Source organism: Lissotriton vulgaris, unplaced genomic scaffold (genome assembly GCF_964263255.1).
Source record: "Lissotriton vulgaris unplaced genomic scaffold, aLisVul1.2 SCAFFOLD_1064, whole genome shotgun sequence".
In the NCBI taxonomy this organism is placed as follows: Eukaryota; Metazoa; Chordata; class Amphibia; order Caudata; family Salamandridae; genus Lissotriton; species Lissotriton vulgaris.
The window spans coordinates 131,464-159,055 of NW_028248991.1; the positions used below are offsets into that span (position 1 = coordinate 131,464).

At 45.2% G+C, this 27,592-nt stretch overlaps 1 protein-coding gene across 1 annotated transcript in view; it reads right to left on the reverse strand.

Moving 5' to 3' along the window:
• Nucleotides 1-1,136: 1,136 nt before the first annotated feature.
• Nucleotides 1,137-27,592, reverse strand: part of LOC147663748 (calcium-activated chloride channel regulator 1-like) — a 642,892-nt gene continuing 616,436 nt past the window's right edge. Inside the window, exons 13-14 of the mRNA XM_086950229.1 lie at nt 1,701-1,931; nt 1,137-1,221 (exon numbers count right to left, since the gene is read on the reverse strand). Of these exons, the coding sequence (XP_086806355.1) occupies nt 1,157-1,221; nt 1,701-1,931 (296 nt within the window). The 3' untranslated portion in view covers nt 1,137-1,156. The remainder of the gene's footprint in view (nt 1,222-1,700; nt 1,932-27,592) is intronic.

Sequence of the window (27,592 nt, forward strand, 5' to 3'; positions counted from 1 at the left end):
GATGGGGGGGAGTCCACGCTGTCCTTCCTACAGATACCTCACACGGGAACTCTGACGACCTTTAAGATGGCGTTGAGTGAAAAGGGGGCCCCCACGACAAGGGAAGTTACAGTTGGCAATGAGGGTAAAGTCCTCTGCGCATGCGCCACTCACACCGTGAGGGCGGGATTTTGGTAGTAGGGATCTGACACCGGTTAAGACCTTGCAGTTGGCCCTTAATGCTAGGATGTACAATTTTAATTTAGAATGTATGCATTTTCAGGATGCTAGACTCGGCTAGGAAACCTTTGTATTAGAGATCTGTTAAGGTTAGCCAAAGAACATGTCTTCATCGAAATGTAATAAAATGTAAAATTGTACATAATTCATGAAACTTTTATTTAATGTTTTAAATTTTGTTTCATATTTTAATAAATACGGCCGGGGGGGGTAACTCCCCACCGCCTTCCAAAAGTTCAAAAACTGTGTCTGTCTAGTCCCATTGGGAATTGGTGTTGGGAGGGGGTGGCGGGCATCCCGGCCATATTGGTATTCCAGTTAAAGATGATTCTAGCATTAAACTGAATAAAAACCAGAATTCTTTTCTTTTCACTGCTATGTTATTAGCTAGACGCGAGGTTTGCAAAAATTGGATTCTTTCGTCACCACCTACAGTAGAGGGATGGGTTAGAGCAGTAAGAAAGCTTAGAAACTTGAACGAGAGGAGAGGAAACAGTAAGCATACAAAATATTGGGTGCAATGGGATTGAGCGAAATGGTAGGGTAGGGAGGGAAGTCCATTGATTTAAAACAACACGATCAAGCAAACTCCTGTGTGATTTCTCACCATGTCCCGACTGAGAACCAAAACCGGCCCTGGCAAAGTGCTCGGCCGGCCCCCTGGTTGTGCGACCGAGCTCTTTGTTGGGGCGGTTTTCGGCCGATTTTGTTACAGGACCGCTTTTGCAGCTATGCTGCAAAAACGGCCCTGTAACAAAAACGGCCCCCTGGGCCCAAAACCGGCCCCCACCCTTGCGGCGCACCGGGGGATTGGCCGGTGCCCGCAATGGCCAGTCCGGACCTGTTTCTCACTCATGATGGTACACTATGGTTTAAGACTCAAGGGAACTTGCTGGTTTCCTTCTCTGAAATGGCCTCACCTTGTCTCTCTGGACTTTCAACTGCGAGCACGATCATGAGACATCCTGGTTGCCATAATCATAAAGATCGTATAAATGAAGACTAAAAAAAATAAAAATAAAATAAGTTTCATTTAAAGATAGCGATGCGGGTCATCTGCTAAAAATTATTTTATTTAGGGCATGTCGACCGTCACTTGATTTCTCTACCTTTCGACTGCCATGGGAAACCAAAATAATGGTCCTAATCCACAAAGAGAAAGCTCTGTATAATTCAGGCTGATTGATTTTTTCGTTTGACTAAATTAAACTCCCTTTGGGATTTTGCTTCAATTAAAGAACAAATACTGCGACGCAAGTGAAAAATACGTAAAGCCAGTGCACCGTTCCTCAGTGCATCGACCATCTCTGCAAGGCAGGAGGGGGAGCTCTAAATATACTAAGCAGTCCTCCACTAGCAGGGCTGAATTCCGAGCCTTCGGATGACCTTACGGGTTGGTTGCAACCCTCTAAAGCTTAATGAGCTCCTAAGGTTTCTGCTGTAATTGCAATCCTCATAATATAAGAAAAGAGCAAATGTACCTTGTCCCCCGTCCAGATCCGCTCCAGGCGCTGTCCACGACAAATCTATCTTCTTGTCTGTTATTTGTGCATCTAAATCAGTAATTTTAGATGGAGGAAAAATGTCAGCCAGTGGTCCAGGTGGAACCGCCGACACTATGAAAGAGCCCCCGTTGGTGGTCCTGCTGAAGCTTTCCAGATTTGGCTGAATGTGGTCATCTGAAGGCCTTAATGGATTAGCGAAAATGAAGCCTAGAAGGCAAAGAATATTTTCTTCACATTTGAGCAATACATACTATTTCTTTCTTGCATTTTACTCTACATATAGGCCATCTCTGATAACAAAAATAAAATAAATAAACAGTTACAGTGTACAGGAGTCAGACAACTTGGTGTAGAGCACATTGCCGTTATTTCACTTAGCCAAATAACGTTGCAACCACTCAGTTCGTCTATAAAATGCCAACTGGACAATGTTTCGATGGAGTTATTCTCAGGTAACTGGACCTCCCTGCCTTCCTTAAGTGGCATGAAGTCATTATGATGTGTGCTTCAGCAGTTCTAACTAAAGGAACATAACCACTTTAATGACACACCTTTCTAGTTCAGTGAACTTGAAACACAGTTTATTTTAAATGACTCTCAAATTGTTTCATGAATTTGACTCATTCAGCAAACTATGGCCCAGCCTGAAACGTACAGGTGCAACTAGATTTGAAATTAGATTAAATTTAATTTTGTAAAATACTATTTTTCAAATATAAAATTGAATTACTCGAGTGACCGCGAAACTCTGTGTAGGTGTGTTAGCTTGCAATTCAGTGGGACAACCAGGATTTTATGATTATCATGTAGCATCTATGTTTGAAATAGATAGTGTTTGATTTCTGCGGTGGGACCCTCGAGCACCTGTTGAAGGTGAACCAAGACCCTTTCTGTCTCCCCCATGGGCGACAGATCTTTTGACATATTTCCTCCGGTGACTGGCAGACAAGGGCAACAAAATATTAGTCTTGTAGGTGAAAGTTGTGAGTGTGGTTTCACTTCATGAGTGGTGACGTGCCTGCTGTGTACATCTGATCACAACATAACATATTTATTTGTGCGGTTTTATATAGCGAGATATTACCCAAAGCAATAAAATTTGAAGTATTACACAAGACGCATATACCTTATAGTCATAAATAATGAGTTACAGAATGAAAACGTGCTGGGAAGATGACCAATAATATTGTGGTAGAAAGGGAAGTCTCAGGGTGCAGACATTCTCAGGTGTTAGAGTACTTTACAATAGAAGAAGAATTACACCAGGCAGAACAATTACACTGCCATAAATATTGAGTAACGGTATGAAAACAGACACAAATACTGAGTAACAGAATGAAAGCGTGCAATGCTAGAAAGGAACCAAAGAAAATCGAGATAAAGAGGTGAGGTTCGAGGTGCATATCAATGCAGAGCATAGCATACTAGGTGATGTAGGGAAAAGAGAAATTAGCTCAACTGTCTTTCGGAGAGAATGGATTTCTGTTCACATTTAAAGATTGCTAGTGAGGTAGCGGTGCGTAAGTTTGGAGTTAAAAAGACCCATACTCTGGTTGCACTCCCTGAAAAGGATGGGGCCTTACATCCTTCCTTTATAAAGGTAAGGGGTTCTAGAAGCAGAGCTTCAGCATTCCATGGTAGATTAGATCCACTGGCTAAAAGTTGAAACTTGAAAGCCAATTCATGGGAATTAGATGTGTGCAGGGCCTTTTGTTTGATGCATGTTGTTTTGTACATAACTCTGGCTTTGGTAGGAAGCCAGTGGAGTGTTGGTCCTTCCCGTTGTCCCCAGAGCCGAAACGTGCTGCCGCATGTTTAAAGCAACGATTGCTTCCTATATTAACATCTAGAATGATTTCTGAGATTTCTGCTTGACCCTCAAGGCCAACCAAAAAAAGAGGTCGGCCCCATGAACGGAAAAAGACAACTCTTGCGCCTTCTTTTCAATGACTTTGCACTGCCAGTGCCTCATGCCCTAAAACTGCTACTTTCACTCCCTGAATAGAAGCGCTGGTGTTTCCTCTTTTGAAACTTTCTAACACTGACTTTGGCTTTCAGCTATTTACCATGTAGTACAGCTTTTTTCCTTCTCGGTCTAATATATCAACTCTGAGTGGGATATATCTGATAAATCTGAACCCAGGCAGGGCTTCAGCAAATGAGAGGGCCTTTGTCAGTCAAGTCAAAGGGGTTCCAGGAGGCGTCAGCTCCACTGAATCTGCAACGACATATGACCAGAAGGCATGAAAGGACAACAGAGACGTCTGAGTGTGGAATCTGTATTCAAGTTCTGAAGGTGAAGAATTCAGATCAGTTAAAGCAGTAGACTTGATTTGTTGGTCTGCCATTCTTCACATATATGTAACGTAATGTTAGCGTAATATGCTAGATCATGCCCCTCTGACAGAAAAAAAGACACTTTGGTCCTGTGTAAATGTACCTTTGCTTTAGCCCCGTAGAGTGGCCATCCACTGCAATTCAGAAGTTTTGTTTCATTTAGTCAACAGCTCAAATGGACTTTGTGGAGTTGTTAGGGTAGCTCGGTCATATAATCACTTGCCCTTGATGTCTGAGTGACTTGCAGTCTACAAGTTAGTAGCCCAGTTGTGCTGTCTCAATTTTTAGGTAATTATTGAACCATTAAATCCGCAAAGCTGCACTGAATACAGCTAAGTCCATCCTACTTGGGGTGCCCTCATTAAGCATTGTCTGTGGTCTGGAGGATATTATAGTCAATGGGAGAGCACATAGTCAAGTGGCTGTAGCCAGTGCATAATGAAATAACAGCATTATCACTATTGCAAGAAATAAATTAGACAAACAAATGAGGAGCGACGGTGTGCCCGGACATGATGGATTACCCGCAGCAGTTTTTAAATCAGCCCAAACTTTGTGGGCAGGGCTCCTCATTTGGCTCTTTAACCATGCCTCTATTCCAGCCACATGGCAGGGATCAATACTGCACACAATCTACAAAAGTCCTAATTGCTCAAACCTGTCCAACAATCGACTAATAGCACTATTGGACATCACAGCTAAGGCTTATGCCCGTATCCTACTGGCTGAATTGGAACCCTTGGCCACAGAAAGAAGCATTCTTCCCCATACCCAGTCAGGATTCAGGTCAGACTGTTCAACAACAGACCACATTATAGCACTGGCATATGTATCATGGAGAGCAACTCAGGACAAACATCTACTTCTATTCTGCTGCTTTGTTGATTACAGCGTGGAGTTTGACCGAGTAGACTGGGGAACTTTATGGTACAAACTAAATACCTGGGGGATACCCCTCAAGTTTCTTACAGCATTAAAGTCACTTCATCAGGAGGCCTAGGTGAGAATCAAAACCAGTGCTAAAATAATACCTGCAAAAATCACATACAAAATGGCCTTAAGTAAGGCTGTGTGCTAGCCCTGCTACTTTTTCATCTTTACATCACTGATCTGCCAAAATCATTGGCAGGTGCATGCCTGGTTGCCCCGAAACTCAGGGGCTCACGTCTCCAGATCATGCAATATGCTGATGACATCATCATGAACTAAACTAGAACGGGCCTCCAAAGAGCCCTCAACGCCCTCAACACATATAACACGACGAATAAACTCCTGGAGAACCAGTGAAAAACCAAAGTAATGGTCTTCGGCAACCGCCCATGTAGGAAATCCATGCTTTGTCGAATAGGCAGGCTGCGAATCACAACCTGTACCAGCTACAACTATCTGGGAGTCTGGTTCAACGAAAGGACAAGCCAAGTGGCCCATCTCGAGCACCTCAGGTCCAAGGGAGCCAGGGTTATACATAGCCTGAGATGCCTAAACAACCAACTGCACAACCCAACAGCAGAGCCAATACTAAATCTCCTATGTGGCAAATTGCTGCCAGCACTGTCCTATGGCCATCTAGCCTTCCCAGGAAAAACTGGCCTATGTTTTACGAATTATTAAATAACGGCCTACAAGAAAATATTTTCCTTTACCCAGCACTCAAGGAGGGGCATGATGAAGCTGGAGCTGGGTCTGGTAAGCGCAGACCTTCACTGTCTTGGTGACTTAGCGAAATGCTTTATCCATAGCCTACATGCTCCAGCCCAATCCCGGAAAGCACAACTATTTATTTATTTAAAAAGTTTTGTATAGCTCGAAGAGGACCCTAATGGATATCAGAGCGCTTTACATGACAGGGGATAATGTAACATTTGGTCTGAGGAAAAAAAAAGGAAATTCATGCATGAGAACCAAACAAATCATACAGTATAATACTATAATACGGAATGGTCATGAGTAAAGACAGTAAATTTTTTTTTTTTTTTTTTTTTTTAAGGTTTTATATAGCGCGAACAAGACTCTTGCGATTATCAGAGCGCTTTACAGGGATTGGTTGACCTTGAATCTTTGGGATCTGTTTTAGAGGAAAGAGGCGAACCAGGTAAATACACTTCCAGATAAACCCATTCTGTGTTTCAAGAGATTCAGCAGGTTGTCGTGTTTGACGGTGTCAAATGCTGATGACAGGTCGAGTAGGATTAACAGACAGACTTCATTTTGGTCAAGGATTTTTGGAGCGTCATCTAATACATGTGTCATGGCTCATTCTGTGCTGTGACCTGCTCTGAAACCAGATTGAAATTGGTTCAGCAGGTTGAAACGATCAATGTGACTGTTCAGTTGTACGTTAACGCATTTTTTCAGGAGTTTAGCTAACATAGGGATGTTGGAGATCGGGCAATAAATATTAGGGTCCACGAGGTCCGCTGTGGGTTTCTTTAGGATAGGCAAGACCTGCCCCGTTTTCAAGGTGTCTGGAATGGATCCTTGAAGAAGGGGATAATCCCCACAGTAGTTTGCTGACTATACATTTTCAATATGACTTAAGGTAAAAACTTTGTCATTAGAAAAGATTTGGTTTCTTTTTTTATTGAGGTGTTGCAGGGATTCTGCACATACACAGAACTATGTGCAGGAAAACAGGACCTCAGAGTATAGGGGTGCACCAACCTACCATAGGAGTACCCAACATCCCAAACCGACTAGCTATAGTGTCTCATTCACTCTCCTCCAAACATCACAGAGCTACAAATGATCAGAGAACCCAGAACACAACACTCCCGACTCTCTCAGGAATCAAGGGAGCAAGACGTGCTCTTTCACTTACTCACTCGTACTTGTCCACAATAAGATTTGGCAGAGTCACTGAAATAGTTCAAAATGTTTATTTTAACTATCATGCTCTACAATACAGTATACGCGCCAATACCAGCAGCAAAATACATAAACTCAACACAGTTAGCATTGTTACAATTCCATAGAGTACAAAGGAAGAAGTCATTATATAAAGACTGTGGAAAAAGGACAATAAGACCTATCCACCCTCCCCTTGACTGGAGGAAGTTTATTTTATATAAAGGAAGATCTTTGGGCTTTGACAGCATACTGGAGTTCTGGACTTTTTGGTTCCGTCCAGAGGTGTCAGGGATAACACCCGAAGACCCCGGAGTTCTACCTGTCTCGGTGCACAAATAAACAGAAACACGGGCTTCTCGATGGTGGCGTCAAAGACCAAAGGTTTATTACTGCAGGGACACAGAAGTCACAGAAACTACACACGGGCAGTATCTAGGAGCCTGTTCGATTTGTACAAGAAGGGTTGCTCCTTATATACGAAATATTAGCCTTCAGGCGAATTCTTCACAATGTTAGTACATTCCCAAACCTTTGTGTCCTAAACAATAAATATTTGGCGTTGCACAGGAATCGTCGATAATATCTGATGTCAAACATTACGAAGAGGGGTTCCCACTATTCCATCACAATCCCATGTCAACATTTCATTCAAGAGCTGGACCGCCTCATCGTAAATTTCGTTACCTCCCCCTAATAAAGGCCCAGAAGGAAAGGAGCAGAGCCAGGTGCAGAAGATAGAAAAGCAGGATAAGAGATGTTTGTGGGTCGTAAATGGGCAAGGCTACCAGCTTCGGCCGCCTAATCATGATCAGGCCAACGAACACGAGAACCAGTATAGCAGGACTGGCCTCAGGCAGAGGAGGTAGCCTTTGTCAAGTCATGCAGCCACGGCATGTTCTGTTCTAAGGTGCACGTGTCACTAGAGAGGTGAATCGCCGGTTAAGCCTACGTGTCCTTTAATCGAAATGAAGTAATCAGAGGTCATTGCGTGTCCATTGTCTATGTGAGGGCAGGAAACACAAAATGGCTGCCATGATCTAAGATGGATGCCATGGGTAGATCAGAAATGTGTTTGTAACAGGAGTACTCTTGCTTGTAGCATAGCGAAAACACCAGTATATGCTAAATGGATCATTTGCGGTTCGCTGATACCAAAATTATATATTTACGACAATGTTGAAAAACACGGGTTCAAATCGTCACGGAACCTCAGACCCTCCTTTTGCCCTTATATAGGCAATTACTCAGTCTATGTCAGAGTCTAACTCTATGCTCATCAGGTCAGTGACATGCTGTTGTATCATCATCCTTTCTCGCGCCTTTTCTCCAAACGCAGGTGGTTTTCTGAAACAGGTTGCAGCACAGAGACTACACCAAGCGGGACCACACTGGATAATCAGGCAGCATGAGAATAGGAATACTAAGATGACACCAATGACCATCAGAACCTTCCATCCCCACGCTGATATCAGAGTCCAAAACCACTCCATGAAGGACCAGTTTCCCTTGTCTACGTGTATAGAGTCGGAAATCTTGTGTAGCTTAGAGATCGCCTCATAGACAGTTGGAGCGTTATTGGGAATGAAAACACAGCAGCTCGATTGGATCATTCTGCATACCCCACCTCGATCTGCAAGTATCACGTCTAGAACCATACGGTTCTGCAACGTCATGAGTCGATCCGCCTGAAGCTCAGCTGTCAAGTTGCTAAGGGCACCAGCAGTTTCGGTAATAGTAGATTCAACTATCCGTGTTAGCTGACGTATGTTTCTACTATTGGCCATAGGCCCCCAGAACGGAAGGAAACCTTTGAAGAAGTCTCCAGCTTCCTGACCAGCGGTATCTTCCTTGCTGAAGACACCTCTTGCTACTCTGGTCTTGTGATAGTCTGAAGAAGCAGTGTACGTTGGAGGCAACAGTCGAGCAATATAACATGAACCTGAAAAGTCAGCAGGCAACCATGTATACGCTCTGTCTTGACAGATGAAGTAGGTATCCCTAGCAGTAAGGAAGGCAGGGGAAGAGTTAGACGGAAACACATAAGTCTCAACGCACTCACTCCTCCCTAGCTGAGCTCTCGGATTTCTCCCATTTCCTTGCAAACAGACCTGACCTCGGTGAGGCACGACCCAGATTGGAGTGGAGCTTTTACGCTTGCTTTCTTCCAAACTAAGGCGATACTCTGTAGAGTTCCAACTCAAATATACTCGTAATTCATCTCTAGGGTAAGATAGAGTATTATTGACGTCCTTGATCATGTCAATAATTTCCTGGACTAAAGCTTTGTTGGCAGAGTTATATTTAGTGGAACGTGGTGGACGCGGAGGATAGGTTTCAAGGGCATAGGCAAAAATGGTCTGAAGGGCCTGAAATTATCCATTATAGCTAAAAGGCAAAACCAGGTAGGGAATGCCTTTATCCATAGTGTGGGGTATCAAGCCACACACCCAGCAGTCTGTAGTGTTAACTACCAGTTGGTGTTGGTGCAAGAGCTGTACGAAAGTGTTATTGATAAATTCTGAGCGTCGAGCTTGCTCATGTTCAGGAAATGAGTAAAAAGAGTGCATAGAAGAAACAGTAGAAGTAGCAGGATCAAGGGGAGGTACTGTAGTTACTGGCATAAAAATTAAGTTCACATCAAAGACGATTCCACCCACCAACGTTATCAGAACAATTAAAAATGTAATAGCACATTGCATCAGAAAACATTTGCTATGAAGAATTCTGTAAAGTCTGTTTCTGCGAACATAAATCACATTTTCTCGTTGCAGCGCAGGAAGCTCCATCTTCTACAATCCGCTCGCGACCACTGATGATGTGTACGTAGATGAAAATGCCTCTATCAGCCCTGGGTGTTCCCAGAACTAACAGAAAGATCGACCTTGTGTCTGACCCCCGCAGATTCAACTAGGCACACAGCCACGACCCTACGGCTACCCAGACGGCAAGGCAATTTTAAAACAATAAAACAATAGCAAACTTCCTGGCTGGAGGTAAAGTGTCAAAATTTCAAATGTGTAAAATAGGCAGTTTCCTGCTTTATTTGTCCATATTGCGAGATCGTAAATTGTATCTCAGTTTTGCAGGAGCTGTTTGATCTGGAAACAGTGTATTATCAGCAGAGGTTGCAATGTTCAAGTTCGCAGATAGCAAAGTTTCTTCTGATGCAGAGGGTAAGTGTTCAGGAGTCAAAGAAGTAGTTTCAGGAGGAGAGTCAGAGTTCGATGTGTCAGTTATCAGTTCGGCATCGCTGAAAGGGATAAACCTGGGTGTTCGCTCAAACTCAGAGGCACCAATTCCCTTCTTTACCCAGTTATCATAAGGAAGTGGCAGGGGCAAACGTTTGACGTGCGTCGTGTGTATCCACCGCCGGCCACACGAATAGCAGTTCTCGTCGCCAGCAGCACTTGATAGGGGCCGACAAATCTGGGTTGAAGATTCTTTGTCCTCGCAAAGTTGCGCACAACAACGTGGTCCCCTGGTTTCAGATGATGACCTGGACTCTCCGGTGGCTTTGGCAATGCATCGAAAACCTGTTGGTGAATAAGACTCAATTTAGCAGTCAAGTCGTAAAGGTAATCAATCAACGTTGGATATTCCAGAGAACAGAATTCTTTTGGCCTTGGCACTCCCCAAATGTTAGCGGGACAACCAAAAACTATCTCATAAGGACTAAGCCCTACTCTAGAATGTACAGTCGCTCTCGTGGATAACAAAGCCAAGGGTAGTGCGTCTGGCCAGGACAAACCCGTGGATGCCTGTATTTTAGCAAGTTTCAGCTTGAGGGTGCCATTGTAACCCTCAACTAAACCAGCAGACTGGGGATGGTTTGCACTGTGAAATTTTTGCTTGATCCCTAAACCGGCACACACACTCTGCATAACTTTCCTTACAAACTCACTTCCGTTATCTGACCATACAATCCGTGGCATTCCGAACCTAGGGAAGTATTCCTTGAGAAGGATTTTGGCAGTTGATAAGGCAGTGTTGTCCTTCAGTGGATATGCTTCGATCCATCTGGAGAAAGCACAAACTACCACCAGGACGTATTTTAGGTTGTTGCAACGATCCATGTGAATGAAGTCTAACTGAATCACTTCGAAGGGGCAAGAGGGAGGAGCGAAGTGACCAGCAGGCGTGGGGACTCCCTTGCCAGGATTATGCATCAGGCATACCATACAATTTTTCACCACTCTCTCTGCACATTTACTAATCCCATCGTTCTTCCAGACTGGAGCCAACATCTTACAGATCCCTTTAGAACTAATATGCGCTGCTCCATGCGCCATTGTCACTACTGCAAGCACATACGCATCAGGCAACATCCAACGCTGTTGTTCTGACAAATCAATCCAACATCCACTTGAGTCCAATTTACCCGTACTCTCTTTCCATGCACGCTTTTCCTCCTCAGTCGCCTCTTTCTGAATCTCTTTCACACTTTCCACTGTATCCTCACACATTCCAGACTCGGAAATCCATCTCGCGGACGTAGCAACATACATTCTACTCATCATATTTCTAGCTGTCTGTTTAGCGGTCTCGTCAGCAAAAGCATTCCCACGACCAACATCATCCATGATTGCTTTATGAGCACTGCATTTCACAATCGCAACTTCAGTCGGCAAGGTTAGAGATTCCAACAAGTCGTTAACTAGCTGACCATGTTGAATCTTAGTCCCATGGGACGTAATGAAACCTCTTTCTTTCCACAAACGGCCAAAACTATGGGCCACGCCAAATGCGTACTGACTATCTGTGAACACATTCACTCTCTTTCCCTTTGCTAAAACACACGCTCTCGTTAGAGCGATTCATTCTGCAGCTTGGGCAGAATTCTGACTCACTCTTGCAGTCTCCACAATCGTACTCAAAGTCGTTACTGCATAAGCAGCAGTCACATCACCATTCTCCAGTTTAAAGCATGACCGATCAACATACAACGTGCCATCTGGATCTGACAACGGAGTGTCTTTTAAATCAATTCGTCCTTTTGTCTCCTCCTCGGTTTTGAAACAGCAATCATGGGGTTCAGAATCGCTCGACTCTTGATTAGCCGGCAACAACGTTGCTGGATTCAATACATTGCATCTTTTGATCTGTATATGACTTGCTAACAGTGTCAGCTCGTAGCCAGATAATCTAGCACTGGTAAGGTGTTGCGTCTTGGTTCGGTTCATGAGTGTATCCACAGCATGAGGAACCATGACCACTAGCATGTTATTCATCACCAAACCAGCAGATTGTCGAATGGAAGCCGCAGCTGCCGCTGTAGCTCTCAAACAACTAGGCAACGCTCTAGCTACCGGATCTAATGTTGATGAAAAATACGCACAAGGGCGTTGTTTATCACCAAATCTCTGTGTCAGAACACTCAACGCGCAACCTTCTCTCTCGTGAACATAGAGCGTGAATGGCTTACTGTAATTGGGTGTACCCAATACAGGAGCTGAACATAGTGCATTTCGTAACTCAGAAAAACTCTCCTGACATTCAGCAGACCATGGCACCGGACTCGGAACATTTTTCCCAGTCAAAGCTACCAATGGTTTTGCCAAAAGAGAAAAATTTGGGATCCACTGCCTACAGTACGAGGTAATACCTAAAAAGGCACGTACTTCTCTCTGTGTGCGAGGAACACTCATCTGCGTAATTGCTTTTATTCTCTCTGGGGTCAACTTCCTTCCCTCCTTTGACAAGAGATGACCTAGGTAGGTCACTTCTTGGCAGCAGTATTGCATTTTCGAAGGTGACACCTTATGATTCAAATTAGACAAATGATGCAATAATGAAATTGTAGCTGCTTTGCAAGTTTCCTTGTCATCGGCAGCCACCAGAAGGTCATCTACATACTGCAATAGAGCAGAACCTGGAGGAAGTACAAAAGAATCTAACTGACTTTTTAATGCCTGACTGTAAATGGATGGACTCTCACAATAGCCTTGTGGAGCGCGTTTAAACCTGAAGCTTCGACCTCCTAGAGAGAAGCCGAAAATATCTCTGCTTTCCTCGGCTATCGGAATGCTGAAAAAGGCATTCTTCAAGTCGATAACTGAAAACCATGTAGCTGTGGCAGGAATCAACGTTAACAATGCAGTAATGTCTGGAACCACAGGAAACTGCGGAACCACAATTTTATTAACCTCTCTGATATCGATAACAAACCTATACACTGGAGGCTTTGAAGGATCGGTACGTTTCAAAATTGGTAATACAGGACTGTTACAGACATTTCCTCTAGTTTCTTCAACCACCCCTTTCTTAATCAAATCTTGCACAATCAATAAAAGTGCACGTTCACCTTCACTAGAGATTCTGTATTGAGGAATTCGTGGAAATTTGACATTTGCTTTCAAAGTGACTACATATGGTGGTATTTCCAAAAGGCCTACATCGTTAGGACCAGTTGCCCAAAGAGTATCAGGGAGTGAACGCAGCTCTGGCGGGAGTGCATCCATTGACAAGTACATTGGAGAGGTGATTCGTTTACCCAACGTAAGCTGTACTCCTTCCGGAGAACAGTACAATGTCGCATATAGGCGTTTTAACAAGTCTAAACCAAGCAGATTTTCATTACAACCTTTCGTCAAAATCAGGGGTGCTTTCAATTGACACGGTCCAACAGAAATAGACAAAGGACCAGATATAGGGTTGTAAACAGGGGCGCCTGAAAAACCTACAGAAACATTTGTTAAGCCGGACAAAGGTGCGCCAGGGAGTTTCGCATGAATGATAGAACTTTTTGCGGCACCAGTATCCAACAGAAACGGTTCGACTACACCTGATGTTGCTACTGCGACATAAGGCCCACTCTGATCCACTGGAACTGATACTACTCCCTCACTCTGTCCATGGCTGTCCTAGTACTCATTTTGTTGAAATCCCTCATCATTTTCACAATAGTCTTCAACATGATACTGTTGCGACCTATTCTGTTGAGCAGACTGTCCATTTCGCTGATCAAAGTGATTGGAAGGGCGATCGTTCGTTTGTGGAGGCATAGCACCTCGTCCTCAACCTCTAGAATTTTGCACAAAACCACCACGACCTCTTTGAGCTGCTGCAGCGTTATTCTGCGCTAAGACTGGACACTCATTCTTATAATGACCCTCTTTCTTACAATACGCACATTGATTCCACTGGTATTGCGGTCTCTGAGAACCATAATCTGTCCTTTGATACGACCCTTGCTGTGTATTGGTTTGATTTATGCGAGGCGGATATGCCTCTTGCAGAAGAACTTTAGTCTTTAAATCTTTCGTTTTCTTATCTGATTTCTCTTTCTCCTCTTTCTCCCTATTTTCATAATACTGTGCGGTTGCAAGTATTTGCGCAGTTGTAGAGACAGCCCACGCACTCTCGGAATCTTTCAATTTATTGCAGAGCTCTGGTAGCAGATTGTGTACAAATTTATCGACAAACAATCTCTGTCCTCCTTCTGTGCTCATATCCTGACCACTGTGATCTACAAAAGTCTCTTCGAACCTCGTGAAAAAGTCGGAGACACTTTCGTCCTTCTTCTGCCTGCATGCGGACAACTTGTCCCAGTTAACGCGCAATGCTGGCATCAGAGTCTTCATTAAGTCGATTATCCTACCTGGAAGATTAGCAAGTAGAGGTTCGGGCTTGGAACCACCTATTTGCTGACCATCTGCCGCAATGATAGCTGCCCAATCACCACCTAGAGCAATGGGATGATTCTCTTTACGAATTTTAGCCCAAATTGGTTGCGGAACTACATTCCCAAATAACATGTCAATGTCCGCTAGATTCATCACACAAGCCTCAACTGTCTGTGCTAACTCCTTATAGTATCCGGCAGGATTCTTCCGCGGATCTGGCAAGGCCTGTTTCACTGCTAACACTTCGGCTCGCTTCCACAGAATGTGTATCCACACTCTCTGGAATTGCGCCGGAGCGGCTGCAATACCAAGGTTTGCATTAGCTTGCACAGCTTCGCGCCAAATTGGTGGAACCTCCCTCATTGGATATTGGCAATTCTGCTTCGTACTACTCTTCTCTAACTCCCTTGGTGAACGGAGTGATGGATCATTCCTATAACTTAAAATTAGTTCCATCGCTTCTTTTATATTTTGACCAACTATCGTACCTGCGGCAAACTCTTTCTGAACATTAATCACTTCTTCTAAATTCGAGTCAGAGTCATCTTCTTCTAATTCCTCTCGTAAAAGAGAGCACATCTCGTCGAACACATATCGTTGTGTTGGTTCATTCCACTGCATAAATGTATCTAATACATCTCTAGTACTATATCTCCTACTCTTCGAAATCCATCTGAGAGCCGTGGAATCTAAGATTCCCCGTTCCTCAGTACTTGGGAGCTGACTACGTCTCTGTACAGAGTCAGAAGTAGGAGTCTTAATTAAAGTTTTATAGAAGGGAGACAGAATGTTAGAGACAGAATCAGTGATTCTTCGACGAACAGAAAGCGGAGTCATAATACTAGCAGATGTAGAGAACACAGTAGCAGTTGGAACAGATAGGACAGGAACAGTAGGAGTATCAGGTAAGGTAGCTTGTGAAACAGTAGGTGTAAGCGATACAGGTATAGGCAAGGAAGGCCGCAACCCAGGAAGAGGGGGTGCCGAAGGAACATTCACATTAACCACAGGGGGTACAGGAGCTTGATTCTGAGGGGCAGGAGCAAGAATACCAGGTTGTCCAGCAACCGGCAATTGAACATTCGGTACAGGCGGAGCCGTAGCACCCTGTGCGTACGGTGGGGGTGACCGTAACAAGTAAGACAACAGAGGATCGTTTTCGGGGTCCTCTACTATCTTAGTTGTACTCGATGGCAAGGCAGGATAGCACTTGTCTATCGCTAAATTACGCTCTCTAGTAGCTACCTCTATGGCCTTCTCAGACTCGTTGACTTGCAGCTGCTTAGCAGCCTGTTCTAAAGTCAATTCTTGCTCTTTCTGTTCTTTCTTCAACCTTTTAATTTCTCTCTGTTTAGATTCTTTTCGCCAGTAACGGAAAGAATCAAACATTGCCGGCCGGGCTTTCTTCTTAAACAATTTCACTTCTAAATTGTCAAGGACTTCAGGTTCAAAACTACCATGCAGTGGCCAACTAAGGACACCGTCTTTTTCCGTATATCGGACCCACACCTCATTATAAGATATAGGACCCACACCGTGTTTACAATAAAGATCATATAGAGGAGTTCCAATCGGAGGAACCAGACATGAGTCCTCCAACCGGGAATCACTGTTGCAACCAAAACACGACAACATACAATTTTTCTGACTTCACATCATAGGAACAGTGGAACTCTTCTCCATGGAACGGATTTCTCCAAGTGTTTTAAAACAACATACAATGCTATAATATCAAAGCATGAGTCTTCAGTATTGCAGCTGTGTTGTAGCATGTTATGTCTAGGTGCTAGGGACTGAACAAAACAGAATAACAAGGGGCATTGTTTATCGACCTTGCACATCGTGTTCAGACTAAACTCCAGGAAAAGCAGAGAATGCCAAAACAGCCTGTTCTCATGTGAAAGGCACAAACAGAGTCTTGCAAAAACAAAGTCATGTACTAACGTGCACAAAAGCAGCATCATGGCAGCAAAGCTAAAGCTAACTTAGCAATGTGGACAATGTCCCTAAGGGCCATATAACGCCCTCCCCTTGGTAAGGTCGTAAGACTTAGACAAAGGACCAAAACAGAGTGCACAAGTCAAGCAGAATTCAAAGAGTTTGAAAAAACAAATTGGAAAAAATCGTTAACCTCCTTCCCATTCAATATTGTCATTAGGACTTATTGAAAGAGAGCTATCTCCGGGATAATAAAGTTAATATGAAGAAGTTATTATGAAGGAGTTATTACAAAGGAGTTGGTCAATCCATCAAGGTGTGTGAACTGAGGAATGCAATTCCCTCCAAAAGATCATCCCTATCGTTGGTAGAAAACTGGGATGCCATCCACTTTAGTAAGTTGAAGGAGCAAACATGCTCCTCATAATCAGATGCCTATAAAAGCATAACTGATGAAACTCTGATGCAGGACGTGCTTTGCAGCTGCACAAACATCACATTCAGCAAATACTCCAAGTGCAGCCGCACGCACCATATGGATATCTCCAGAACAAGTCTGGTCATGAGCCTCTAAGGGACCCATCAACTGGTTAAAATCCGGGACTAGACACGACGTGTTGGAGAGGCATATATCCATTGCCCAATAGAAAGGACTTCGACGACAGTAAAACACTGGTTGCACGCAAGTAAAGTAGACAAAGCGAAAAGTTAATCCATAACTGACGCCAAGTGTTGCTAATGGCAAGCATCCAAAAACCTGTTGAATTTGATCACGGTACAGCTGCAATTCGCCTGGTCTGTGTATTAGCACAAGATGAACAGCCATTGCGCAACAGGAATAGAAGAAGCAGGATTCCACCTCCTAACAGCAATATTAAGGGGAACCCTCCGAAGACACTGGAAAAAATAAAATGAATAAAAAAATGTGCAAAGCCTTTAGTGTCAGACGCATTAAATATTTGATGTATAAGCAACCGAAAGTGAAATGGGAGGTTAGTGTTCATAAGGGACTGTTTCTCGCTAGAAGTCCTAGCCACCTGTAACTCGAAGGTATCTTGAGCCGAAGTGAGAGCCACTTCTTGTTGGAATATTAGCGCTTTGAGCCTGCTCAATTTTTTAAAGTCTGTTTTCAAAGTCAGAATGGAAGGCCAAATGGATGTCAAGCCCACCCTGGTGTCAACGCTCTTAGCCCCTTTACCTGGTATAAGACTAAAGAAGTTTCATTGGCTATATCGTTCCCGCTTTTTGAGAAAGCATTGTAGCCAAGAATTTGGTAGCTGACAGTCCTATCCTCATTGTGCCATGCTAACACGAGGTTAGCGTTCTAGTCTTTCCCGTTTGGAGCGGCCATTTCGTGCGCGTGCTGATTGAGCGCCGCGCACTTCAACCGTCTTTCTGGAGGTAGCGGTTGCATCCTGGAGAGCCTCCGCCGAGGCGTCTCTTTTCTGGCTACCGCTACCGTTTGGATTCTTTGTATTTGAAGTAAACGAGCTGGCAGTATCCTACCCGTCATGTAAGGGATTTGCGGAGCTCAGTTCAGCGATTCTGAATTTTCCAGTATTACGTCCCTCACCTTGTCTGAGTCGAGGTAAGCTCATAGAGACTCTATTCATAGCGGTCTCCTTCCCGCATTCCACGGTTGAACTTTTCTCTAGCGCATTTTCTGGAACTTTCATTTGCGCTCTGAGGAATTAGTTGCAGGCAGAGTTGTTTGCTGCCCGTTTTTCTCTACAGAGAATTAGTCATCTCTATCCATTGTGGAGTTCCTGTCAAAGACTGCAATTGTCCTTTGAACTATATCTAATGGTATCACATTTATGAACTCAGGAAGCATGAGAGATTTGTGAGAATATATTGGATTAAGGCAAGCTGCGCAGTCGTCAGAATTGCTACATAGACTTTTGAATATTCCTTTTGAAGGCAGCTATACAGTCCAGAGAAGCCATTCTATAAGAACTGAAGACCTACTACAGCATGAACTGGCAGACTAAAGAGTAGTGTTTAGGGTTATAATATATGCGCATATAGTTTATATCCTTACTCACTGTATTGAATGGGTCCGAGCTTCATCTTCTGGATTTGAGTCTTTTCCATCTATTTAGCCTGCTACAAAATATCTTCGACAGAGAGCGGCGCATTCCACACTCTTATCAGGTATTCCTTTTGAACTATGGTTTCAGAGAAGAGCAACTAAGTCCTATTGAATGAATAACTGTGATTTATCAAGTCTTGGGGGAGCGTATTAATGTTGTGTTACTTTTGCAGGTGTCCCAAGCAACTACGCAGTTCTTAGAAGGCACCAGGGTGTGGCAGTCTCTCTTGTTTGTTATCCACTTCCCCTTTCCCTTTCATTCCTGGGCTCAGAGTCATCTGGGTGCAGGGGTGGCTGGGAGTTGGGAAATTATCTTCTGAAGACCCTCTTCAGATCGCCCCCACAGTCTCCAGGAGTGCAGGTTAGTCCTCTTGACAGATTGAAGTGCCCAATCGTGCCTTCTGTCTGGGCGAGATGGCAAAGGGTTGGGATGTTAAGGCTTTGACCTCCATTCTAGAAGGGATGCAAAAACAGCTGAGTGAAACCCAGGAAGAGATTAGGAAGTCCAATCAGGAGACTAGTTATTTACGCCAAAGGTTAGATGAGATAGCCATTAGTCCAAGTCCAAGTTTTGAAAGATCAAAGTTTCAGAGTTTTGCTCCATCAGCGTCCTCCTCAGAGTTAACTACTCAAGTAGTGCATGCAATGTCACCCACTATTCCTTTGGCCCCACCCGAAAGGTTTCAGGGGGATCCACATAAGGCTCAAATTTTCCTGACACAGTGCTCTTTGCATTTTTTGTGCAAACCAATTTTATTTAAGGAGGATCAGTCCAAAGTGGCATTTGTTCTGTCTTATCTGAGTGGAGATGCAGCGGCATGGTCTTTACCCTTGGTATCAGCTGATGATCCAGTGCTTTACAAGTTTGAAGATTTTAAAGCAGAATTCTTACGCATATTCGACAGAAGAACCATTTCGCAGGCCACCGACAATGAGTTGTTGGATTTAAGGCAGGGTAACAAGGAGCTGGTGGCTTATATTGCACAATTTAATCAACTCATTGTAGAAACCAACTGCCTACGGCCAAGAGGGCAGCCATTTTCTATAGAGGGCTTAAGGATGAGCTCAAGGATGGATTAGCTCAAATTCCAAAGAGGCCAACTGACTTGTCAGAACTAATTGACTTAGTGTTGCATATCGATCAACGACAATCGGAAAGGCGGAGTGAACGACGCAAGGATTATCGGATGGTTCCGCCTAGGTTGGATCGTGCTCGGCCAGAAGCCAGTAAGAGCAATGAAGGGAGTCAAGCCGAGGAACCCATGCAGATAGGATCAGTACGGGGTCCTCTCAGCAAGGAAGAGCGAGAAAAGAGGCGAGCAGGCAAGCTTTGGATGTATTGTGGTCAATCGGGCCACTTTGTTCGCGAATGTCCTAAGAAGCCAAAGACGTCTACGTGGGTAAAAGATCGGCTCCACCAGTAGACGGAGTTGCACTGGTGGAAGCAGCACAAGAGTCAGCTCCAAAATTGCAGTCTTTAGCAAACACCTTACAATCTTCAGCTCCCCATCTCATTTTGTCCTGTAAAATCCAGTTTGGGGAGGCAGTTCATCAGAATATCTCAATCATGATTGATTCCGGAGCTACGGGGAACTTCTGCGATATCCAATTTGCTAAATCTTTGGGTATTCGGTTTGAAAAGAAACTGAGGCCCGAGCCAGTTCGAGCGGTGGATGGTACTAATCTGTCTTCTGGACCCATTGTAGCGGATACTGAAGTAATCACAGTGTTCGGCCCTGGGGACCATCGGAGTTTTGTTCGATTCAATTTAATTGATGCTCCCCAGTTTCAATTGATATTAGGCCTGCCTTGGCTCACGGAACATAACCCAAAGATTGATTGGGCCAAGCGCACTTTGGATATGACGTCAGAGTTTTGTCAAGAACACTGTCAAGATTCCCTTCCGAAGGTTCTTCATCAGTCCATGTCCTCTAGTTTGGCGGATCAAGTTCAAACCATCTGCTCCTTGGAAATTCCTGAGATCCCAGAAGAGTATCACGATTTGGCGGAGGTGTTCAATGAGCAGGAGGCGCAAAGGTTACCTCCTCATCGGGCCTACGATTGTCGCATAGAATTGGAACCTGGAGCAGCTCTTCCATGCAGTCGCATTTATGCCCTTTCAGAACCAGAGAATCTGCATTTAAAGGAGTACATTGATCAGCATCTAGCCAATGGATTCATACGCCCATCACAGTCCCCAGTGTCTTCTCCTCTCTTTTTCATCCCTAAAAAGGACGGTACTCTGCGAACTTGTATTGATTATAGAGCGCTCAATTTGGTCACTAAAAAGAATCGCTATCCTTTGCCTCTCATCTCTGAACTTTTAGATCAGGTAAAGGAAGCTCATATTTACACAAAATTAGACCTCAGAGGAGCTTACCATTTGGGTCGTATGGCCGAAGGGGAAGAATGGAAGACCGCGTTTCGCACCAGACTGGGGTTATTTGAATATCAGGTGATGCCCTTTGGGCTCTGTAATGCCCCGGCTGCGTTCCAGCACTTTGTAAATGACATTCTTCGCGAATACTTGGATCGCTTTGCGGTTGTCTACATAGACGACATTCTAATTTTCTCAAACAGTCGGGAAGAGCATGTGGGTCATGTACGAGCCATTCTTGAAAGACTCCTTGAGCATCATCTATTTGTGAAGTTGGAAAAGTGTGTTTTCCATTCGTCTAAAGTAGAGTTTTTGGGCTTCATCCTATCTCCAGATGGGGTGTCAATGGATGACACCAAATTGCAAGCCATAAAGAGTTGGCCTGCTCCTCGATCTGTTAAGGAGATACAAAGTTTTCTTGGATTTGCGAATTTTTACAGACGATTCATTCATAATTTTTCAAGAAAAGTGAGTCCCATAACTAAATTGCTGCGGAAGAATGAAACATTTGTGTGGGAACCTGTTACTGAGGAGGCTTTTCAATCTTTGAAAGAGGCGTTCACTACAGCACCCATACTTCAGCATCCAGATTTGAATGAACCATTTTTTGTGGAGGCTGACGCTTCAAATTTAGCAATTGGGGGAATCTTGTCTCAACGACATAGGAATACTGGCCAGCTGCATCCGGTTGCCTACCATTCTCGTAAATTAACTCCTGCTGGGATAAATTATTCAATTGCCGACAAAGAACTATTGGCGGTGAAGGACACCTTCCAGGTTTGGCGGCATTATCTTTTGGGAGCCAGACATACAATCACAGTCTTCACTGATCACAGAAATCTCCAATTCCTGAAGTCTGCTCGAACTTTATCTCCTTGTCAATTAAGGTGGTCACTTTTCTTTGCAGACTATGACTCTGTTCTAACTTATAAGCCAGGAGCAGCTAATGCAAAAGCGGATGCTTTGTCCCGGTTGGAGTTGGGTAGCGAAGCTGAGCACCAGATGGAGTGTTTTGTCATCCCCAAAAAAAAGATTGTGGCGACTTCTGTGGAAGATGATTTGGGTGACAGAATTTGTGCTGAGTTTACTCAAGAGAAGTTTGAAAATTGGGATAAGGAAGGCCCAGACCGAGTGATTAAGGAAGGAAGACCTTATAAGTCTGGAAAGATGTTTGTTCCCAGCGAAAATCTCCGAGTAAGAATCATTCAGCAATTTCATGACCACCTGTTGGCTGGACACAAGGGAGTTGCAAAGACTGTGGATTTGATAAAGAGAGAATTCGTTTGGCCAGGCATGGAAGCTCAGGTGAGACAGTTCATAGCCACTTGTGAGCAATGTGTCAAAGAAAAAGTCATTAGACAGCTCCCACAAGGTTTACTTCAGCCATTACCAGTGGCCCCATCTCCTTGGCATACCATATCAATGGATTTTATTGTAGACCTACCCTCCAGTCAAGGGAGTACGACAATTTGGGTGGTGGTGGATCAGTTTTCTAAAATGAGCCATTTCATTCCTTTAAAGACCCTTCCAACTGCTCCTCAGTTAGCTGATTTGTTTGTTCAACATGTGGTTAGGCTACATGGTATTCCTAAAGTTGAGATCTCGGATCGTGGACCGCAATTTGTGTCTCGCTTTTGAAGGTCCTTTTTGAAGGGAATGGGAGTGGATTCTCGACTGTCCACCAGTTTCCACCCAGAAACGGATGGACAGACGTGTAAATCAGGATCTGGAGCAATATCTCCGTTTGTATCTAATGGATCGGGAAGGCGATTGGCCATCCTTACTTAGTACAGCGGAGTTTGCTTACAATAATTCTATCCATTCAGCCACAGGTTTTTCCCCCTTCTTCTTAAATTCTGGGAGGCATCCGAATATGAGAGTGGGTAAGGTTGAGGTTGAGGTTCCTGCTGCTCAAGAGGTTCTTTCTAATTTGCAGCAATCCTATCAGTTGGCCTTTTCCAATCTCTCTAAGGCTAAGGCAAATTATAAGAGGTCAGCTGATCGTAAGAGAAGGGAAAGGCCTCAGTTTGAATCTGGAGAATTGGTTTGGATTTCCACAAAACACATGAGATTGGGTGGGAATAAGAAGTTTCAACCTAAGTTTGTGGGCCCTTTTCCGGTTGACAAGATGATAAATCCTGTCAGTGTGAGAGTCACTCTTCCCAGTTCCATGAAGATCCATCCTACCTTTCATGTTTCCTTGGTAAAGAAAAGTCCGCCTCATCTACGGCAGGAAGCCCCTCCTGTACCTATTTTAATCCAGTCCTCTGAAGAGTTTGAGGTCAAAAGAATTTTAGATTCCAAGTTGAAGAGAGGCAGATTGTTCTACTTAGTGGATTGGAAGGGTTATGGCCCGGAGCAAAGATCTTGGGAGCCTAGCTGTAATGTTCATGCCCCTAGACTAGTGGCAGCATTTCACAAAACTTTCCCATTGAAACCTGGAAGGGGGGTTTTGGTGGGGGGTACTGTCAAGCCCACCCTGGTGTCAACGCTCTTAGCCCCCTTACCTGGTATAAGACTAAAGAAGTTTCATTGGCTATATTGTTCCCGCTTTTTGAGAAAGCCATTGTAGCCAAGAATTTGGTAGCTGACAGTCCTATCCTCATTGTGCCATGCTAACACGAGGTTAGCGTTCTAGTCTTTCCCGTTTGGAGCGGCCATTTCGTGCGCGTGCTGATTGAGCGCTGCGCACTTCAACCGTCTTTCTGGAGGTAGCGGTTGCATCCTGGAGAGCCTCCGCCGAGGCGTCTCTTTTCTGGCTACTGCTACCGTTTGGATTCTTTGTATTTGAAGTAAGCGAGCTGGCAGTATCCTACCCGTCATGTAAGGGATTTGCGGAGCTCAGTTCAGCGATTCTGCATTTTCCAGTATTACGTCCCTCACCTCGTCTGAGTCGAGGTAAGCTCATAGAGACTCTATTCATAGCGGTCTCCTTCCCGCATTCCACGGTTGAACTTTTCTCTAGCGCATTTTCTGGAACTTTCATTTGCGCTCTGAGGAATTAGTTGCAGGCAGAGTTGTTTGCTGCCCATTTTTCTCTACAGAGAATTAGTCATCTCTGTCCATTGTGGAGTTCCTGTCAAAGAATGCAATTGTCCTTTGAACTATATCTAATGGTATCACATTTATGAACTCAGGAAGCATGAGACATTTGTGAGAATATATTGGATTAAGGCAAGCTGCGCAGTCGTCAGAATTGCTACATAGACTTTTGAATATTCCTTTTGAAGGCAGCTATACAGTCCAGAGAAGCCATTCTATAGGAACTGAAGACCTACTACAGCATGAACTGGCAGACTAAAGAGTAGTGTTTAGGGTTATAATATATGCGCATATAGTTTATATCCTTACTCACTGTATTGAATGGGTCCGAGCTTCATCTTCTGGATTTGAGCATTTTCCATCTATTTAGCCTGCTACAAAATATCTTCAACAGAGAGCGGCGCATTCCACACTCTTATCAGGTATTCCTTTTGAAGTATGGTTTCAGAGAAGAGCAACTAAGTCCTATTGAATGAATAACTGTGATTTATCAAGTCTTGGGGGAGCATATTAATGTTGTGTTACTTTTGCAGGTGTCCCAAGCAACTATGCAAGTGGACTGTGGCAGCGTCCCTACCGCTTTTAAAACTGAAGCGCATCTGCGTGTAGCTCGCATGCTTTGCAGCGCGTGAGCATTTTATGCTTTTTTAAACTTTGCACATTACTCCTCCTCACCTGGCTGGGAAGCACAGCGTGTTGTCAGCGTGTTGTGTGTGCCCCTTTTATCTAGCTCGGCTGAGCGCTGATAGACGGAATACGGAGGACTGGACTCGCCCCTCCCTCCCGCCTCGGTCTGACGCCGGTGATTAGCGCCGTTTGAGCAGAGGGCGTGGAGGGTCCGAGCCAGGCACTTCCGGTAGGGAACAGCAGCGCTCTAGTTGTTGGAACGCTGGGGGGGGATATAAGGCACTGGATTCAGGAGCCTTGTGTGGTAAGTGGACTGTGGCAGCGTCCCTACCGCTTTTAAAACTGAAGCGCATCTGCGTGTAGCTCGCATGCTTTGCAGCGCGTGAGCATTTTATGCTTTTTTAAACTTTGCACATTACTCCTCCTCACCTGGCTGGGAAGCACAGCGTGTTGTCAGCGTGTTGTGTGTGCCCCTTGTATCTAGCTCGGCTGAGCGCTGATAGACGGAATACGGAGGACTGGACTCGCCCCTCCCTCCCGCCTCGGTCTGACGCCGGTGATTAGCGCCGTTTGAGCAGAGGGCGTGGAGGGTCCGAGCCAGGCACTTCCGGTAGGGAACAGCAGCGCTCTAGTTGTTGGAACGCTGGGGGGGATATAAGGCGGATGTGCTGTCGTCAGCGCAGCGGACGAGCGCAGCGGGTGCGACAAAGGCGCGCCGGAGTCGCGCCAGAGTTAAGCCCGTCTGCGCCCGTCCGCGGCCGATTGCGGCCCAGGGCCATACCCCCTGCCTCTCCCTCCTGTCAAGTCTCCTGGAGTCGAGACGACTTACTTCTCCTCCGCAGAGAGCTGTGCGGGCTCTGCCCCCACAGCATTGATGCAGGGACTAATGCGGGCTGCAGCCACTGTGATTACATCTTCAACACAGGTAAGGCGCTAACCGCTGGCCAACATACCTTGGTATGCGGTCTACTAAACGTTCGCTCCCTACTGAAACACTCCCTCGACATCTATGACCTTCTCACAGGGAAACAATGGGATCTGTTTTTCCTCACGGAAACTTGGCTTGACCAAGATTCCATGCCGGAGATCATTGAGGCCATCCCTGAAGGCTATTGCCTGCAAAGGCTAGACAGAATACGTGGGAGAGGGGGCGGCATAGCCATTGTTGCTCGGCAAGACTATCAATGTCAGCTTGATCGCACTGTGATTGACGACAGTGAGGCTGGCGCCTTCTCCATCTCTATTAATGGCTGTTTTACCCTGAAAGGCCTGTTAATTTACCGTCCTCCAGGCTCTACCACAGCCTTTGTTGAAAAGTTAGTGGAAGGCGTCACAGAAGCCGCTCTACGCTCGGATAAATATCTGGTCCTAGGGGATCTTAACTTACACCTAGATACCCCCACGGACAGGGTGGCGAGCGAGCTATGCCACACGATGGCCAGCTTACAATTTGAGCAGAAGGTATCGCAACCCACCCATAAGTTGGGTCACCTTCTGGACCCGGTTTTTGCTAACTGGAGTCAAGTGGACGCCCAAGCCCCGATTCCCATCGCATGGTCCGATCATCTCCTCGTCCCCTTTACCATCGAAATACAGGGACTTCGCCCCAATGGCCCTCCCGCTGATAAACATCCTAGGCGCAGATGGACAGCGTTCTCCCAGGCCAAATTCAACCTGGCACTCACTGAGAATGGTTACCCTGGGGGCGACGGGGCTGATGAAATCAATTCCAACCTGGACCAGCGCATCCTGGAAGCCCTGAATCAGGTGGCACCTCTGGGTATGGCGAAATCAGGTGGCCGAGTACAACGGTTGGCGCCGTGGTACAATGAGGATTTGCGAACGGCCAAAGCTGCATGTAAACGAGCCAAAAGGCAATGGAGGATTGCATACTCCATGCAGGCCAAAACAGTTTACATTGATTGCAGACGTGCCTATCACATGTTGATTAGGAAGGCCAAATCATTGTACTATTGCAATAAAATTGAGGAAGCTAAGCAGTCCACCAAGGAGCTTTTCTCTATTTATAAATCTATTGCAATAGGAAAATCCGCCGCAGTACCGAAGAAACTTTGCACCACGGAGGGCTGCAATCGTATTGCGGAGTACTTTGCAACCAAGGTCTCCAACATATACAATTCCTTCCCCCAGAGGACAGACAGCGGCCTTGCCCCCTTGGAACTCCCAAGAATGGAAGGGGAACATCGGCTAACTACGTTTGTCACTCCTTCCACTACGGAGCTTCTCCGTATTTGTGGATCCATTAAATCCGGCTCCCCCAGAGATCCGACCACTCCCAGTCGGCTAAAGGACAGCTTGCCAGTACTAGAGCCCTATGTGCGTCAGCTGCTGGACATCTCCTTTGAGTCTCAGGTGGTCCCGAAGGCCTGGAAACAGGCTGTGGTACTTCCCCTGCAAAAAAAGGCTAACGTTAGCTTTGAAAAGCTGGATAACCTCCGTCCCATTTCCCTCCTTCCCTATATGGCGAAGGTGGCAGAAAAAACAGCCAACATACAGCTCATGCAGTTCGTGGAGACGGCTTCGCTACTCCACGACTCGCAATTTGGCTTCCGCCCCCGTCACTCGACGGAGTCTGCTCTCCTTGTGGCAGTAGAAGCACTCAGACAGGGAGTAGACGAGGGCAAGACGATGGCACTGATCCTTCTTGACTTAAGCGCAGCATTCGACACTGTAGCACACTCCACCTTGCTACAGTGTCGGAATGGAGGAAGGGTGACAGGAGCTGCGCTTGGTTGGATCAAGTCCTTCCTCTCTGAGAGGTGCTTTCAAGTCAGGTTGGGTGAGTGCTATTCCAGGGAGATTGAGCTGGGCCAGGGCGTACCTCAGGGTTCGTCCCTGAGCCCAACTCTTTTTAACATCTACGTCTCCCCCCTGGCGGCTATCGTGGAGGGATATGGTCTCCGCCTGGTGTCCTACGCCGAAGACACGCAGTTGGTCATCTCCCTATCGCGCGCGCCCGGTCTTG